At 54.3% G+C, this 18868-nt stretch overlaps 1 protein-coding gene across 2 annotated transcripts in view; it reads right to left on the bottom strand.

Moving 5' to 3' along the window:
- Positions 1-17800, bottom strand: part of KDM4A (lysine demethylase 4A) — a 40590-nt gene extending 22790 nt beyond the window's left edge. The window contains exons 1-9 of one of the 2 annotated variants that reach the window (XM_055139616.1): positions 17667-17800; positions 14688-14863; positions 12684-12859; positions 9187-9301; positions 6102-6295; positions 3137-3186; positions 2128-2231; positions 1642-1779; positions 129-379 (exon numbers count right to left, since the gene is read on the bottom strand). In XM_055139616.1, coding sequence (XP_054995591.1) covers positions 129-379; positions 1642-1779; positions 2128-2231; positions 3137-3186; positions 6102-6295; positions 9187-9301; positions 12684-12859; positions 14688-14825 — 1166 coding nt within the window. In that variant the 5' untranslated portion in view covers positions 14826-14863; positions 17667-17800. Of the gene's footprint in view, positions 1-128; positions 380-1641; positions 1780-2127; positions 2232-3136; positions 3187-6101; positions 6296-9186; positions 9302-12683; positions 12860-14687; positions 14864-17370; positions 17438-17666 lie in introns of those variants that run through there. The other variant, XM_055139617.1, reaches the window with a different exon arrangement.
- Positions 17801-18868: the final 1068 nt, after the last annotated feature.

Raw genomic sequence — 18868 nt, forward strand, 5'->3', positions numbered from 1 at the left:
GAGTCAGAGTCAGAGGCCAGGGACAGGCCCACACCTCCACCTTCAGCTTCCAACACAGCCCGGCAGGTGGTGTTGCAGGACCACCCCCCCACCCCCCCCACCCCCACCCCCACCCCCCCGCAGCCTACCTCCTCTTGAGGTCTCCCTCCTCGCCGTCCTCCAGCCCTGCCATGTCCTCCTCCTCGGGGCAGGCGTCCCCAGGCGCAGCCTGAGGGGGCAGCTCGCTCTCCTTCAGGAACTCGGCCGCCTCGGGCGTGGGCAGGGTGTGGTCGATCACCGCGCTGTCCTTGCCGGCCTTCCACAGCTTGTACCTCTCCGGCTGGAACTTCCTCACAAACACGTCCATGGAGATCTTCACCATGTCCTTCCTACAGGAGCACTGTCCAGGAGAACAGAGGGTGCCGGGTCAGCGGGCACAGCTCTGAGCAGGCCGTCCCCCCGCCACCCACCCCACCCCCAGGTGGAGGGAGACGTGAGACAGCCTAAAGCACTCGTGTGGTTCAGCAGGCTGCAGGGGCGGGGTCTGTGCAGGGCCTGCCCAGCCTGGGGGAGGGCGAGGGCGCAGGAGAGCACAGGACGGCGGAGCATCCTCCTCACCCTCCCCACCGGCGCTACCTGGAGCCACTGACCAGTGCAGCGCTCAGGTCCGGGGGCCCAAGGTTCTCCCTTCCTGGCACACACAAGCCAGTTTACTCCGGGTCCAAGACCGAACAACTGCTGACAAACGGGCCTCCCAAACTCGCGCTGGGAACATCCCAGAGCACGGAAGCAAGAAAGAACAAAAGGGCCCATGTGGGGGCGTTTCAATGCCCCGTGGCTTCGTGCCGAAGATCCTTTTGGAGAACAAGCTTTTAGAAGTTCTTCCCGAGGGACCAGGGAGCTGGCTGCAAAGGCCGGAGCTGCAGCTTTCAGCGCGAGGCGAGGCCTGGCCCCCGGCACCGCAGGGTCACTCCAGCACGGCGTGAGGGAGCAGCGCCGGCACGGAGCCCAGTGTGGCCCAAATGGCAAAGCGGAACCAGACACAAAAGGACAAAGAGTCTCAGAGTAGGGGGAAGGAGGGGGGTGTAACTCTGGTAACACGCCCGCCCCACACGCACGAGACTTGCGTCTGATCCCAGCACAAAAACCCTTTCTTTGATTTTTTTTAATATTTTCTAAAAAATCTGTAATCAACAAATGTTGCACAAACGCAACCTCCTTTATTTCTCAATTCCAGCAGTTCAAAGAAACATTTTAACCAACAGCCAAGAGGACTTGCTCAACGGGACAGATTTGTCTGGGGGATGTTTTAGGTTTTTAGGGCCACACCCAGCAGTGCTCAGGGCTTACTCCTGGCTTTATGCTCAGGCGACCAGATGTGTTGGGCATCAAACCAGGGTCAAGTGCCTTGACCCCCATACTACCTGACCCAGAATAGGATGTTCTGTTCCTGACCGCTGTGGGGGCAGCTATGAGCCCTGCCTGGGAAGGTGACCGTGCGGGACCAGGGATCAAGCCCGGAGCCTCGGGCATGCCTCAGACACACCTTGGACACGCCATGGACAGGCACAGCGTGATCTCCATCCCTGAGCCACACCCCCAGCCCCTGAACGCAGGCGCGTCTGATCACGTGTGTGACACGCAGAGACCCAGGGGACTTACCAGCACAGCCTGTTTGCCATACTCAATCCACCGCCGGGTAGCAAAATTGGTGGACTCGGCACAGTTGAAGCCATGGTTAAAGCCGGCATGGTAACCGTAAGGGAAAGTGATCATAAATTCTCCAGCTTCTTGAGTTACCTGAACAAGAGCAGACTTGAAGCAGCTGCATCAAACGGCAGGAGGTCTACGACCCAGACTCGGGGGGGCTCCAGCTCTGCACAACGTGGCTAAGTAACCAAGGACAAGGCACAAGGCCACGGGGGTAGTGGGGTCTTGCATAGGCTGCGACCCCGTGACGGTGAGGCGCCACTCCTCCAAATCCACACTGCCACTCTCTCCCCTGGCACCAGGGAGCGGCCGTGGCCCCACCTCTGACACCCTTAGAGGCAAGTGTCGCCACACGGGTTAGTGGTACCAGGTGAGGCACTGGAGGAACACTCGTCTGTGACCACCAGGAACCGTGGCTGCACGTCTGCGCACGCTCACCTTGTCGAAGGGAATCCCGTATTTCTTCAGCATCAACGGAGAAATCAAGGTCATCTTGTGGCGGAGGAAAGCCTCACAGCTCTGAGCACTTCCTGGGAAAAAGCCTATGTGGTTGAAAAGGGGCCCAAGGTTAGCACCCGGCTCCTGGGAGTCACATCACGTCAGGCCCCCGGCCTGGCCTCTGGTCCCCTAAGGAGGCGGAATCCCCCACACACTCTGCAATGGAACCTTCCAGCTTCCACTCCATTCCAATGAGACACCACACGAGCTCGCTCGCAGGGAGATGGCTCCTGAGCTAACCCAACTGTGTGGCAGAACCACAGTGAGCACCCCTGGGCTGCCTGTGTCCTACAGAGAGCTTCTGATTTCCTGGACACACTCTCCCAACACACCCGGGTTCCCTCTTCTTGCTCAGTGACATCCAGCTCTCGACAGGCTCTAGCGGGTACACATCTAGCAAGATCCTTTTTGTTTCCTTTTTCCCCCTCGATTTAGGCCACCCCCAGTGATACTCAGGGCTCACTCCCACGCTCTGCATTCAAGGATCATTCTTGGTGGCTCAGGTGACCATATGGGATGCTAGGGATCGAACCTGGGTCAGTCACATGCCAAACGCAAAGTATAGGACCAGAGAGGTATTACAGGGGCTAAGCCACACACACAGTTGACCTTAGTCCTATCACTCCATATGGTCTCAGAGCACCACCAGGAGTGACCCCTGAGCAGAGGCACGAGTAGCCCAAACCCTACCACACACACACACACACACACACACACACACACACACACAAACTAAGTTTCAGAAGACCAGAACCCCATATCACTTATAGAGCTGGTCCAGTACACCTGGTCCAATCAACCCATGTAGAATCCACAACGGAACTGCCGAGTCCCTCCCTGGGTTGTGGCTCTTCCAGGGAAACTCCCAGGTGGCCCCGCCCGTGTGCCCCAGCCTCTGAGGGCCCTCCAGAGCCGGGCTGCAGGGTGAGGAGCAGCAGGGACCCAGTACCTTTGGCGAGGCGCTCCAGGCGTTTCCCATGCTCCGGGGGCACCGAGTACCTGCAAGCACATGACAGCGTCAGCCCCATGGCAGCACAGACCACACAGCCCATCCCCCGCCCTGCACGGGCAGCTCCGGACGCCAGACTGCTCAACTTCCCAGCCAGGAAACCAAGAAAGGAAATCTGAAGAAATGAAACGTAGTCAGGCTACCAGAGTAGGGGCTGACTCGGTAACTCAGCAGGTAGGGTACTTGCCTTGCCCGCAGCCCACCCGGGCTCGATCCCCAGCACCCCACATGGTTCCCCCCCCCCGCCCCCGGCACCGCCAGAAGTAATTCCTGAGTGCAGAGCCAGGAGTAACCCCAGAGGACTGCCAGGGATGGCCCAAAAATAAATAAATAAAGAGACTACTTGGGAAGAAATCTGGGGAACCAACATGAAGGTGTACATGAACTTTTAGCCAATCATTTAACAAGGAATTCACAGAGTCTCTGTCGTGAGCCAGTCAGGAGTTATGGGACGCACTCGGCATCCGCTCCCTTCTGTTACACACGCAGTAACCTATTTTTCCCTGACCCATCAAAACCCCAGGGTCCGATACGTGCAAGGCAAGGTCTCTACTGCTGAGCTACATATCCGCAGCCCCGGACCCAGGCCGTAACACTGCTGGAGGAAGAAATAAAAGAGGACGGCGTAGAAGTGCTCCTGGCTGGGCTGGAAAGGCCTGACGGGAACAGAAAAAAGAGGCACAGCGTGAAAATGATTCATTTTGAGACGCAGCCCCGCATCGGCTGAGGAAGCCACATCTCCGCATCTAGTACTGGTCCTCCACCCAGTAGGGTAGTGTAGACGACACGGAGACCACTCTGCCTGGGTCAGAGTGATAGTACAGCAGGCAGGGCCTTCTCATGGCCAACCCAGGTTCAATCCGGGTTCAATCCATAGCACCCTATCTGGCCCCTGGTGCTCACCAGGAATGATCTCCAAGCGCAAAGCCAGAAGTAAGCCCTAAGCACTGCCAGGAAAATACAAAAGGAAAATACAAAAAAAAAAAAAATTGCTCTGTATAATAAAACCTATTAAGACTAAGCCAAACTTTTGCAAAATTGTTAAAACTCCTGAAACTCACAGTATGTCTATTTTAATCTCAGAGACTCTAAAATGTTAATCTACAACAAAAGCTTCCCATCCAGACAGTTGCACCACGAAACGAGACAGACAAGGAGTTGTTCCCTGAAGTACTCTGGAGAGCCACTGGACAACCTCACACAGAAGTCCTAAGTCTCTGTCCAAGGGGCCTAAGGTGTGTATATAATAAGTAACAACTAGAAAACCTTCTCTCAGCCCAAGGACGAAAATCCAATTTCGGGGCAGACTGTGGACACGTAGCCAGCTAGGGGAGGAAAGACAGCATCAGTTTTGAATAATCACAGGCTCAAAATGTCTCTGCCTAGGGATGGCACAGCGGGTAGGGCATTTGCTTTGCACGAGGCCGACCCAGGTTCAATTCCAAGAATCCCATATGGTCCCCTGAGTACCGCCAGGGGTGATTCCTGAGTGCAGAGCCAGGAGTAACCCCTGTGAGTCGCCAGGTGTGACCCAAAGAGAAAAAAAAAAATGTCTCTGCCCCCCCAAAAACAAACCCTTGATTAGGAGCAGGGCACTAGTACAGTGGCTAGGGTAGTTTGCCTTACATGTAGTCAACCCGGGCTAGCCCGGGTTAATCCCTAACACCTCATATGATCCCCCACAGCCACCAGGAGTGAGCCCTGAGCGCAGAGCCAAAGCACAGCTGAGTATAGCAAAAGAAAAAAAAAATAAACAAAAAATCAGGGACTAGAGCAATAGTACAAGTGGGTAGGCGCTTGCCTTGCACGCAGCCAACCCAGGTTCAATCCCCGGCATTTCATATGGTCGCCCGACCACCGCCAGGAGTAATTCCTGAGTGCAGAGCCAGGAATATGCCCTGAGTATCGCTGGCCCAAAAACAGAACAAAGAAACAAACAAGAACAAGAACAACAACAAAAGATATTGGGAAGCAGGAAAGGGAAAAGGAAGGCCCTTGAAGAGGAGTGTGGCTGAAGATGCTGAAAAAGGAAATGAAGATGGGCAGTTAGTTCCCCGCCTCCCCAGGACCCCCGTGTCCCGCTCCTTTCCTCCTGCTTGCTCGCTCACGTGCTCGGCCCCCAAGCCACTCTGGGCCTCTTCCAGGGACTAGTGACAGGACGCGGTGCCTCCCCCAGCAGAGGGTCTCTCCGTGTGCCGCTCCTCCCAGCGGGCTCACGTCCCTCCTCCCTCCTCTCCAGAAGTCTCCACCATCCTCTCCTCCCTAAGTGCGACCTTTCCTGGGGGAATGTTCTCTAACCCCTCCTACCCCGCCCCATGGTGCCCACCTTCCCCTGCGGACCCTCTCGCCGCAGAGCTTCGCTTTCCATCTGCCTCCCGGCCAGCCTCCTCTGGAGGAGACCGGGCCCCTCGGGGGTGTGCGGGAACCAGCACGGGGAAGCGGCCGGGACACATCTGTGCCCTCCCGACGGACCGGCTGACAACGGCCTGGAGAGCAGGGAGCTGAGGCCTCGCCTCCCCTCTCGGGCTAAGCACGCACAGCTGCTCACCAAGTACTTTTTCCAGGAGGAAAAGAAAGTTTTCTATCATCTGAAGGAGTGACTCCAGGCCTGGAAGTCTGCCTCTAAAGAAATGCCTCATGCCTGTGCAGGGAAAGAAATCAGAGAGCAGTGGTGGCGGGGAGACCGGGAGGGGCTCGGCAGCTCTCCGAAACTCAGCCAACTCTGCGTTCACACAACGGCGGCCAGGGCGCTGCCTTCCGTGGCCACTGGGACCCGGGCTCCAAAGGCAGCGGGGCACAGGGACATTCCCCCGGCGCTGCCCGGCAGCCTGTTGAGCGGGAACCCCCGCTGGAACACACCCCGGGCAGGCGGAGACGCCCCAGCGGCCGGGGCAGGGGGCCTTACCAGGACTTGGGCTCCCCGAAGTGCAGGTAGTTGATGCTGTAGAGGTCCATGTCTTCGGTGTGCCAGGCGAAGGACGTCTTCCACATGCCGAAGTACAGGTACGGGGTGTTGACGCCCTCAATGGTGATCCCGCTCTCCTTCTCCACCAGGTCCAAGATCGTTTTCAGGCGACCGATATTCCACTCGTCAACATGCTACGGAGGGAAAGGATGCTCAGTGTGTGTGTGTGTGTGTGTGTGTGTGTGTGTTGGGGGGGGGGCTGCACCGACAATTCAGACAGGTGACAGGGCAGTCACCACCCCTAACCCAGAGGCGCAGCCATCTCACGAAGCGTGGATGGGAAGACACGGCCCCAGCTCACTTTCACAGCCACCACTTCGAGAGACACCCTATTCCACCAGGCCAAGGAGCACTGGCTAGGCAGCAGGGGAGGAGGGGGTGGCCCAGATAACAAACACCACCTCTTCTAGCCCCCTGGAGGAAGGGCTGGAACAACGTCAAAGATACTTGGGTCAAACAACAAGGACTCACACCATGAGGAATACAAGCCGAGGCTGGGAGACTTGTACCGCAAATAGGGTGTTTGCCTTGCATGCAGCCGACCCAGGTTCAATTCCCAGTACCCTGAGCCCACACCAAGAGTGCTCCCTGAGCACTGCCAGAGGATGGCCCAAAGATAAAATTAAAAACATGGATGGAAATTAACTATACCAATTTGCGAGTTGGGGGGGCCCTACACCCATCAATGCTCAGGGGTCACTCCTGCCTCTGCGCTCAGAAATTCCTCCTGGCAGTGCTTGGGGAACCTTATGGGGTGCTGGGGATTGATCCTGGGTCAGCGGCATACAAGACGAGCGCCCTACTCACTGTATTCTCTCTCTGGCCCCCAGTTGGCAAGTTCTAATGCAAAAAAGTTTACAAATTTTGTAAAAAGTCTACAAATGGCTGCAGCCGTAGCTCAGCACTGGCGCCCTTGCCCTGCATGTGTGAGGCCCTAAGCTCAAACCCCAGTGGCACATGTGCGGGAGTGCACACACAGAGCAACACATGTGTACACCTGGGTCACCCAAACCCTCCCCTGATGTGTGATCAGCAAAGAGCCCCGCTGCGACGAGCACACCTTGTTCTGGTACCTTCTCACCTCAGAACCTCATAGTATCCTCCAGCCTCTCTCCCATCCTTTAGCTTCACTCCCCCCCCACATGTTCCCCCAGGGAGGGAGGAGGGGAAACCATCTCCAACCAACTTGGAGTTCACAGGTTAAACTGAATCCCTCAGGAGTGACAGGAACACTACTGGGGTTAAGTCCCCCCCGCTTTGTGTCTTGTCAAGCTCCATTCAAAAACCCAGGCATCCCATATGGCCTCTGAGCACTGCCAGAAGCCACTCCCGGGCACAGAACCAAGGACAGACCAGGTGTTACCAGGTGTGGCACAAACTCCTCTCCCTCACCAAAAAAAAAAATCCTTCCCTTCGATACTGTATATACAAAAACATAAAATTGCTGTTTTAATTATAAGACGGTGCTCAGGGCTTATTTACTCCCGGCTCTGTCCTCAGGGCTCCCTCCTGATTATGCTTAGAGGACCACCCGAGGTGCTGGGACTCAAACCCAGGTCAGATGCATGCAGGCAGGTGCCCTACCCACTGTACCATTGCTCAGCCTCAAACATCAAAATAAATGTGAGTGGGGGGGGCACAGAGATGCATCAAGGGTTTTGAGCATGAGCTTTGCCGGCAGGAGAGGCCTGGTCTGACCCCCAGCATCTCAGGATCCCCTAGATGCGGTGAGGAGCAACGCAAAGCACCCAGTGGGGAATAAGATTAAGTCCTCAAGTACTGTCAGGGATGCCCAAAAAACAAAACACAAAAAAAGAATTTAATCCATCTGAGGACTGATGCCTTAAAATGCCCTGCAAAATTTGTTTAAGCATCAAAAAAATTAAAGGTCATGGGGCCAGAGAGACAGTGCAACAGGTACTTGCTTTGCATGCAGCAGACCTGGGTTCAATCCCCAGCACCCCACATAAACCCCCAAATATTGTCAGGAACGATCCCCAAGCACAGAGCCCCAAGCAGGCCCTCAGCAATGATGGCTTTGGGACACCCCCACCAAAATAGCACTGCACTGTATAGCACTGTCATCCCATTGTCCATCAATTTGCTCGAGTGGGCACCAGTAACATCTCCATTGTGAGACTTGTTGTTACTGTTTTTGGCATATCGAGTACACCACGAGTAGCTTGCCAGGCTCTGCTGTGCAGGAGGGATTGCCGCGCAGGAGGGATACTCTCGATAGCTTGCTGGGCTCTCCAAGAGGGACGGAGGAATCGAACCCAGGTTGGCCGAGTGCAAGGAAAACACCCTACCCGCTGTGCTATTGCTCCAGCGCCCCCCTCCCCCCGGCAACCAAAATACCAGTCAAATACTTCTTTCTTCTATCATAGCTAAAGCAATTGTTTGTTTGTTTGTTTGTTTGTTTGTTTGTGAGCCACACCGTCATATCCGTGGCTCTGTACTCAGGGATCACTCCTAGAATGCTCAGAGGACCCTATGGGGTGTCAGGAATAGAACCCTACCCACCGTTCTGTCCAGTCCCGCTAAAGCAATTCTTTATGCAGAGATTCCTAGCTGATGAGATCTGCTAAAATAGCTTTTATCACAGAATCTAGTTTGAGGGTTCTGAATGTCTAAATGCGTTTCTCTTCTTAAATACATACCCCTTTCATTAGATTAGTCAGTGATCTTTTTCTGTAGAAACACACTGCCTCTCCCCGAGAAACTCATTTCCCGTGATCCCACCCTTTCAAGAGCTCATCAGCTACCACCCACGGACTCTTCTAACAGCCCTTGCAAAGAACACCAAATCATCCAATTTACATGCAGAGTGGGAGAAATAAAATTCAGTCACATGCAAAAAATAAAAAAAAAAAACCACAATTAAGTGCGTGAAGCCCATGGGCTGGTGGCGGAACTGACTCCCTTCCTGCCCCCATCAGCAGGCGGCCTGCAGGCCTACTGTGTGCAGGGCAGAGAACAAAGCTGCAGCACCAGAGAACCGCGGGCAAGCTCCCGGCGCCCTCACCTTTTCATAGAGTGTGCCATTCACGTCTGCGCCGTAGATTGGGGGATTGAATGTGAGATTTTTCCAGTATTTCCGCTCAAGCTCTTCAAATTCACTGTAGCGTGGGGTGCAGTACCTTTGGAAAGGAACAAATGGGGTTAACCACGTCTAAGGAACCAAGTTAGGTGCAGGGACAGCACAAGACTTGTGCTTGTCCCAGGGAGAGCCAGTGAACAAGGCATCACGTTGGCCCGGAAGGTTCTTCACAGAGACTCCCTGGGGGTCCCTTCCAAGGCGCCTTGGCCCACGGGAGGCCCCGTCCTTGCAGTGATGACCCATCTTCCTGGGCAGCATGACCTCCTCACCCCTTTCCTGAGAGCCGACTAAAACTCTACCCCGCTCCAGTCAGCAGGGAGCAAACAGGCTTGCAGACCGTGAAAGCCGAGACCCACGACCCGCCTGAGCACAGACAGCACTGGCTGGAGGCCCGAGCGCACACACGTGTGCATCCGTGTCCACCGCTTCCCCAGCACCCCGCACGGCAGCCGGCGCCCAACCAGCCCTCACACCTAACCACGTAAATGGTTCCTTTTACTCAGCGTTATTGGGGGCTGGGAAGTTCCCCAGGACTAGAGGACGACAGAGGAGCCCTGCCCATTCAGCCCAAGGGTTCGAGGCCCCAGAACCCAGAGACGCTTGGACCCAGTGGCGATGGAGGGCACCAGGGCTACCCGTACCCGGCAGGACTCAGGGAACCATGTAGAGCCCAGGAATGAACTCAGGGTCTTGGCAAGCCAGGCACATGTACCAGCCCCCACACATGCACTCACACAAGCACACGCGCGCGCGCGCGCGCGCACACACACACACACACACACACACACACACACACGCTCGCGCACGCGCGCGCGCACACACACACACACACACACACACAAGACAAATTGGAAAGGGGAAGATTTGGGGGCCACACCTGGCGGTGCTCAGGGCTTACGCTTGACTCTGTACTCAGGGATCATTCCTGGCAGGCTCAGGGAACCATATCGAGTGCTGGGGATTAAACGTAGGGCAGCCACATGCAAGGCATGCACCTTACCCACTGTACTTTCTCTCCAGCCCACCACAAAATATTTTAATAGAAACACAAACTATCCCAGGGCAGGGGATCAAAATAATTAAATAAATTAAATATCCCTAAATAAAGTTGTGCGTGTAAAGTTTTCTAATTTGGGGAAATATGTATTTGTTTTTTATGCACAGGCATACATGTACATCCAACATGGTCCCCCGAGCACCACCAGGAATAATTCCTGAGGGCAGAGCCAGAAGTAACCCCAGAGCATCTCTAGGTGTGCCCTCCCACCCCTCCAAAACAACAAAAATTAGGTTAGGAAAATGGATGCAAAGGTAGCCCTCAGCGGGAACAATAGCACAGTGGGCAGGGCATTTGCCTTGCATGCAGCTGTCGTGTTGAGTTCCCAGCATCCCACATGGTCCCCTAAAACTCCCAAGGAGTGATCCCTGAATGCAGAGCCAGGAAGAAGCCCTGAGCGCCACTGGGTGTGGCCCCAAAACAGAAACAAACAAAAAATAAAGAATCAGTTGTCTTTGGGATGGAGGAAAGAGGACCGAGGACTGGCTAATTTAAAAGAACAAGTGGTGAGCCAGCAAGAAGAGGAGTTCAGTGCAGCAGGTGGGTGCTTCCTTGCACACGCCAGCACGACCAATCCCAGTACCAAGATGGTCCCACTAGGGGTAACATCTGAGCATCGAGAGGAACCCCAAGTCAGACAGAGAGCAGAGAGCCGGGGGGGGGAGCAGAAGGGGCTGAGGCACAGGTTCCACCCAAGGGGCGCACGCACGTCTTGCACACACACGTCTTGCACACGCTGCTACAGAAACCCCCCAGAGAGTGCCATCGTGCGAGGGGTGAAGCGGTCCGGGGCTGGGAGCCACATTTAGGAGCAGGGAGAGTCAGAGAGCAACACGGCCAGCACAGGAGCACCAGGAGGAGAGACCCAGGGGTGAGGGGGGAACCTCCAGGCCCCGGTGCCCACACACACTGCTGGGAAGGCACAGGAACGAACAAAGAGAAAGGAAACAGGGGCAGCTCTAAAGAGGAGGGCTCTGCGACAGGGCCAACCAGGAGGCAGCACTCGCGGCCGTGCCCCCCACCCCGCCCCACCCCCTGCCTGAAGGCCACGCAAGTGTGGGTTGTCTGGCTCAGGAGAAAAGCCAGGAACGTTTCCTAAGGAAACTCCTCATGGAGGAGGTAGACAGAAGGGAAAAGCTCGGAGAAAGATGAAGAGGAGCAGGAGTCTGAGGCGGGTCCATCCTGCCAATCTGGTGGTGTGGGGGGGGGTGGGGAACGCAGCAGACTCCGCCTGAACAGAAACACACATTTCTTTCTTCTTTTCTGGTGCTTGAGCCACACCCGGCAATGCTCAGGGGCTACTCCTGGCTCTGCACTCAGCGATCACATAGAATGCCGGGACCAAACCCAGCGGGCTTGTGCGCAAGGCAAGCACCCCGCCTGCCGTGCTCTCTCAAGCGTCCCCAAGACAGACAGAGCAGGGAAGGACAGAAAACAACAACCGGCTCGATATTATAGTCAGATTCTGTTAATGTCAAAATGCAAATGAGAGCAGCAAGCAGCTACTAGCTAAAGAAATCTGACAAGGAGAGGAAATCAAGGGGAGGGAAGGAGTGGAGGATGGAGGTACTCAAAAATGCTACAACATTTTTATTTTGTTACTTTGTTTTGGAGGCACCAGGCTGTGCTTAGGACTGCACTCCCGATGGAGCTCAGCGCTCACTCCCGGTGGACTCGGGAGATCATACCTGGTGCCTGAGAGGGAAGCTGGGTTGGCCGTGAGCAAGTCAAACAACCTACCCGCTGGACTGTAGTTTGTGCCCCCCCCCCCCGACCCCCCGTCACTTTTCATCAGACCTATCAAAGCAACTAGCAAAAGCTCCTTTTGGACCACCCTGCGCTTTCTCCTTTGCGACCTGCCCCGGGACCAGAGCCAGAAAATAATGGTTTGGGGCACCAAAGTGCCATTCTGGGTGGGGGGGCGCAAGTTGAGTGGTGCTGAGGATTGAACCCAGGACTCTTCACTTGATCTTAGCCAAAAGGCCAAGAAGTGATGAACAGTACTCTTGTGTGCAAAAAGTACGTGCTCAGTCCTGTGGACAGTCTCCAAGGCCCCCAGCTCTATCTTTAATGGAAAAAATCAGAGGGCTACCTTGGGGTCAGGTGGGGGGAGCGGGGAGACCCAGCAGCTCTCAGGACCACTCCCCAGCAACTCGGAGAGAGACAACGTGCAGGTCGTGATTGGGGGCCACCAGTGCTGCTAGGGACGGGGGCCCTCCGCACGCCGGGCACAAGCCCCGACTCTCTGAGCCACGTCCTGCCCAACACTGCGGGGACTTCAGGTGCCAGGGCAGTACTGGAACGGCCCGTGACCGAGGGTGGAAGGGAGCGGACCTCACTCACTCACGAGCGTGTCCTCACTCACTTGTCGCTGTTGGCGATCTTGCGGAACTCGCGGACCGTCATGGCTTTCTTCTGTATGTTGTACTGAGTGAAGAGGCCCGACTGGCCCGTGACCAGCTGCTGGATGGGAGCCGGGATGACCAGATCGTCAATATCATCGTAGGATGACCGGGGCTTCCACTCCTTGGGAGGAACCACCTGCAGGGCAGAAGAGAAGCGGAGAGGTCAGAAACCCGCGGAGCTGCTCAGAATCCGGGAAGCCTGAAGCCTGTGACCTCATCTAAGTCCAGTTCACTGGAGGTGACTTGGATGTGAGCCCTGTTCCCCCATATCCAACAGGTCACAGTAGCACACGAGGGCTGGTCAGCCGTGCTACCAGCTAGCTGTGATGCCCAAGAAAGAAATGAATTCCGGACAGTATGGCACTTTTCACGCGTGTAACTTGCACGACTTTGGTCCCCTGCACCACCAGAAGTGACCTGAGCCTCCTTCCTCCAACACCTTCTCCCCCCAAAAAAAGAAGTAATAGTTGCGCAATGCTCAGCCTCAGCACCTTATATGGGGCACCAAGAAAGGTGAAAACTGGTTCTCAGTCTAACACGAAGTTCACCAGAGAAAGCAAACTGAGTGGCAGAGCACATCCTAGCACGTCCAAGGTAACATGTTCAGTCCAAGCAGCACACGGTACCCTGGGCACTGCCAGGTACCGCTGTCATGGCCCCCGAGCTCTGCTAGGGGTGGCTCCTATGAAAATAAACAGCAAATCTAAAAGAAAGAGGAGGAAGCCAAACTACTCTGGATGAGCCCGAAATGAGAGAAGAGGACTGTGAGAGCACGACAGACGGAAACACCAGACCGGGGTCGAGGGCCACCACGTGGATGAGCAGAGGACAACCACCCGCAAGGCTGGTGAGATCCTGACACGACTCCATGGCCCACCACGGCCACTAATCATGACCCAGTGTGCTTGGTGAACGTGATCCTAGCCACTCAGCACCTACCGAGGACCCTCTATTAAAAAAGGGCAGGGGGAGGCGGGGGATTGGAGCTACAGCATTATGCGTGAGGTACTTGCTTTGTACACGGCCAACCCAGGTTCAATCTCCAGCACCCATGAGCACTATCAAGAGTGACTCCTTGGGGCTGGAGAGATAGCACAGCGGGTAGGGCGTTTGCCTTGCACGTGGTCAACCCAGGTTCGATTCCCAGCATCCCATATGATCCCCTGAGCACCACGAGGGGTAATTTCTGAGTGCAGAGCCAGGAGTGACCCCTGTGCATCGCCAGGTGTGACCCAAAAAGCAAAAAAAAAAAGAGTGACTCCGTGACTCCTCCTGAGCACAGAGCCAGGAGAAAGCCCTGAGTATAGCCCAGTGTGGCCGTCCCAAAAAGTTTCCAAGTGGGGAGGATAGTCGGGTGTGGGCCAGAAAATGAGAGAGAGGAGAGAGATAGAAAGAGGAGAGAGGAGAGAGAGAGAAGAGAGGGGAGAGACAGAGGAGAGAGGAGAGAGGAGAGAGAGAGAGAGAGAGAGAGAGGAGAGAGAGAGAGAGAGAGAGAGAGAGAGAGAGAGAGAGGAGAGAGAGAGAGAGAGAGAGAGAGAGAGAGAGAGAGAGAGAGAGAGAGAGAGAGAGAGAGAGAGAGAGAGAGAGAGAGAGAAGGTCTTTCTTAAAGGGACTGGAGTGACAGCACATCAGGTAGGGCACTTGTTTTGCATGCAGCTGACCAGGGAGTGATCCCAGCACCCCAAAAGATCCCCCCAAGTCCTGCCTGGAGTCCTGAACCCTGAGCCAGGCGTTAGCTCTGAGCACTGCTGGTGTGGCCTAAAAACAAGGGGGCACTGGATTCCAAGAAGCTCTCCTCAGATGGAAAAGAGATGCTTCAGATGTTAACGAGAGGAATTAACTTGCAAATAAGACGTGTAAGTGAGCCCAGAGCACACTCAGCGCCCTGCCCAGCTTCCAGAAACACTCAGTTCCTCCCTGAGAACCCTGCCCCGCGCCTCCGCCACCAAGCCGGCGAGCATCACCTTGGCCAGGCCTGCGCGATGGGCACCCTGCGACTCAATGTAGGCAATGTAGCGACTGAAGTTCCGGAATTCCTCCATGGTCGGATAAAAGGTCATTATCCGAGCACTGGGGTTCAGGGTTTCCGATTCACAAGCCATTTTCTCTTCTTCAGGGAACGCTGTGGTCAGAAGGGAATCTGGAAAAAATACATTAAGAAGGGGCAGAGAAATAGTACAACGGGTAAGGAAGGTGCTTGCCGTGCGAGCACGGGACCCGGGTTAGATGCCAGCGCCCCATAAGGTCCCCCGAGCCCCCCCACCAGGAGTGATCCCTGAATGCAGAGCCAGGAGTAAGCCCTGAGCAATGACGAGTATAGCCCAAGAATCCCCAACTCCCCCCCAAAAAAAAAACAAAAAAAGAAATACATTAAGAGCCAAAAATTATATAAAATCAAATTTAAAGCTAAATGCTGAGAATGTCAGTGCTGAAAATAGTACAAGATGCAGGAATGCTGGAGCACTGAGATGTCACACCTGGAATCGGCATCAAAGCAGGTGAATCAGAAAAACAAATTTGGAAGTGGGGTGGGGAAAATCTGTTTAAAAGAACCTGACTTGGAGCCCAAGAGACAGCTCTGGGCTCAGAGGCCGAACCCACGCACATAGAAGGCCCAGGCTCGGTCCTTCAGAACACAGCAAGGAGTGCCCCCACACACACATTCACACACACATACACATACACACACACACACACACACACACACACACACACACTCTCTCTCTCTCTCTCTCTCTCTCTCAGCATGAAGCCAAGCATTGCCAGACATAGCCCCCAAAATAAATAAAAGAAACTGATATGCCAAAATTGCAAGTATTTAATTCTCACTTAAATGCAAACATTGTTTCGGCTATCCAGAGCGACTAATGATTTGATTGTTGGTTCTAGTTAACAATTCAATTGCCCTACCCATAGTTTGCCTTAACTTTCCAAGTCGCTCCTTCACTCACTTTGCTCCTTCACTCACTTTACGAATGACTTGTGAGAGTGTGGAACCTAACAAGCTACAAGCAGATTGAAATTAACAATGGGATCCCTCCTAAGGCACAGTTTTAGAAAAGAGTCCTACTACAGTTCTAAGGCTTACTTGGCTACCAAACTGCAAAACTTTTCCGGTTAAAAAGTACTTTGATATTAGCAGCATGAGCTAATACCCTAAGGTGTTCTCAATAGTAAACCAAAATGCAGCTTCAGCAGTAAAGACGACAAACTAGAGCTAAGTTCAATTCAAAGAAACAAAATTTAAACAGGCACGAAACTGACAGCACAGAGGAAACATCATAACAAATTGGAGGAGTTTTTTTTTTTTAAAAAAAAAAGAAGTCCTTTTTAAAAGGTCCTCAGCTAAGTGCCTGGAAAGATCTGCCCGTAAACAGAGACCACCTCCGCTGAATAAGGACCAAGGGCTTCAGTTAGAGCAACCACATCAGAAACAAAAACAGTTTGTTCTTTGCTCCACTTAAAGGACTCAGCAAAGTCCAAGAGTTCTGTCCCGCAAGGGGGGCCCAGAGCCACTCAGTTAAACTTCAATTCCCTTGTGATCTGGAGGGTTCCTAAGTGAAGAAACTGCCTCCAACCTACTAGCAATTAATCTAATAACAGGCTGGGAAAGACTCAGAGGAAAATTTGAGGTAAGAGAGATGACAAGCCTTGCTACCTGCTTCTCTCTGGCTTCCATTTCTGCAAAAATAAAGTGTGCTAAAAAAAAAAAAAATCCAGGCATCACCATGCACCTTGCCAAAACTTTGTCTGGCAGGTACACTGTTATGCATACTGTTATATACAACATACTGTTGGTATTGCTGGTTTACAAAGCAGAAAAACTGTCTGCAGTCTTGTTAATACAGTCTTGGTGTTCCTGTCACTCTCTGGCATTGTAACCTACAGCTAGACTTAAGTAAACCCTCACCAGAGTAGATCCCAAAAAAGAGGCAAACCCCTGAAGCCATGCGATTTCGGGACCCTCTTACAATTAAAAAGAAACTATCTTGCTATGCAAATCTCACCAAAGCCTATAATCATGTGAACACTGTATTAGGGCCAATCCCAGGCCTTGGAACCCTCTAATGGGGCTCCATCGCCTCTGGCCTTATTCATCTTTGTACGCCTAGAACAATGCCAGGCTGAAAAAGCACTCCAGCAACTGTTGAATAACTGATTCCTCGCCCTCACTTCGGTTGCTCCTTCCCGTTTTTCAACCTAGGATTATTCCCTTCCCCCAATCTATTCCCCGGAGAAAGCTCCCGTTCCCTGCCACCCTCCCTCCCCCATCCAGCAACAAAGCCAAGTGGTCTGAGCGCACCGGCTCCTGGGTCGAAACATCTCGGGAACCAGCCCCGATCCCTGCCCTCCTAGCTCTGTGGCCTTGGCTGTATGGATTTCCCCCCACCCCACCCCACCCCCGTCTCCATTTCTCCACCTGGAAAATGGGCAACAAAATTCCTCATCAACAGGGTTACTGTAATTAACTTAGATGATGCAAGCGAAACGCTAGGAACAAGGCCTGGGACTTTAGCACTCAATAAAGGTTAAGTGTTTTAGCAGCCACACAGGCCCCCCCCTGCCCCCTCCGGCGCAGCCCCACCCGCGAGCTAGGCTGCAAGGGGAGACCCCCCCCTCCACCAGCCCGCGATCCCCGAACCTCACCGCTCAGAAGCCCGGCCCCTCCCGGCCCCGCCGCCTGGGCGAGTGAGGCCCGGCCGCAGGAAGAAGAAAATAAGGCCCCGGAGTCCCGCCCCCAATCCCCGACGCCCATTGGCCGCGAGGAATTAGAAAGGCCCAATCGCGAGAAGGAGTTTTAGAAGTTCCTGCTCCTATTGGCCCCACCCCATGCCTATCACTCAGCGCGAAAGCCACCCATCCGCCCCTCCCCCCACGGGAGCTCACGGTCAAGGCTGCAAGCAGAAGCAAACTTAAGGATTCCAAAATCCAGAAGGTCTCACCGAAAGGCCGCTGCCCAGGCGGGCTGAGGCCCGTCTTGGACTGTCGCCACTAGCCGGTGCCACGGCTTTTCCAGCCGAGGAAGGACGAAACCCCGCCTCCCCAGAATCGGCTGCGCAGTCGCACAGGGCCCGGAGGAGGCCAATCCGTGGGCCACTGAAATAAGTTCCTAAGTAGCCAATGAGCACGCGCCGCAGCCGAACCCAGCCCGCAGATCGCCACTTGCCCAGCCTATGAGCGTCCGCTGGAGCTGTTGCCAGGAGGAAACGCGGTACCACTCGGGACCGTGGCCACTGAGCATCTCGGCTGAGTGGGGGAACAGGCCAATCATAGGCGGACTTCTGGCAGACGCGGAGCCCCTCGGAGCCCAGAGTCCAGTGCCTAGAAATGGGGTGGCCCGGGAGAGTAAGATTGTTGCGGGATGTTTCCAAAGAAAGGATGGGGCCAAGCGTCCCGGCGCAAAGTTTTCGGCTCTAGCCTAAGGAGCAGGTGTTCTGGGAGCCCTTAGGGGCAGCTTCTGAGCCCGGGAAGTTTGCGAGCTTGCCCCGCTTAGCCCTGAACATCTCGGGTTTTAAAAGTGGAAATCTGGTGCCCGGGAACGCGTAATCACGGGCAAGCTGTGAACTTCTTGACCGGAGTTGTTCCTGCAGGGGAAGGATGACTCTGAGGGTCATTAGGACAGGTCCTGAAGGGGGATATCCTTAGGGTCATTAAAGAAGCAGTTTTTGCATGGATGGGGATTTGGGGGTCATTAGGAGCAGCTCTTGGGGCTGCGGGAGTAAATCCTGGGAGTCTATTAGACACACTTTTGGAAGTTGAGGGGGTTCCTAGGAGTCATTAGGAGCTGTTCCTAAGGGGTCGCCTTGAGGAGCTCCCAAATTACCAAGTGTGATGAGGGAGGAGCTGGATGAGACACTCTTACACGTCAAATAAAAAAAAACAGGAAAGTTCATATCAAGGGCCATGTACTTGCAAACGTACCATAGATGAGTACTGGCTTCGTGCACTGAAAAACATGGGGAGTCAGGGCCAGAGAGTACAGGAGGTAAAGCACTTGCCTTGCACTTGACAGACCCCAGTTTAATTCTCAGCACTTCATATGGATGGAACATACAGCCCAGGATGGTTCCTTAGCACCTGTAAGGAGTGAGTCCTGAGCACCAGGTGTGGGTACCAAAACAAAAGGAAACAAAAAGATACACCT

Source organism: Sorex araneus, chromosome 5, assembly GCF_027595985.1.
Source record: "Sorex araneus isolate mSorAra2 chromosome 5, mSorAra2.pri, whole genome shotgun sequence".
Lineage (NCBI taxonomy): Eukaryota > Metazoa > Chordata > Mammalia > Eulipotyphla > Soricidae > Sorex > Sorex araneus.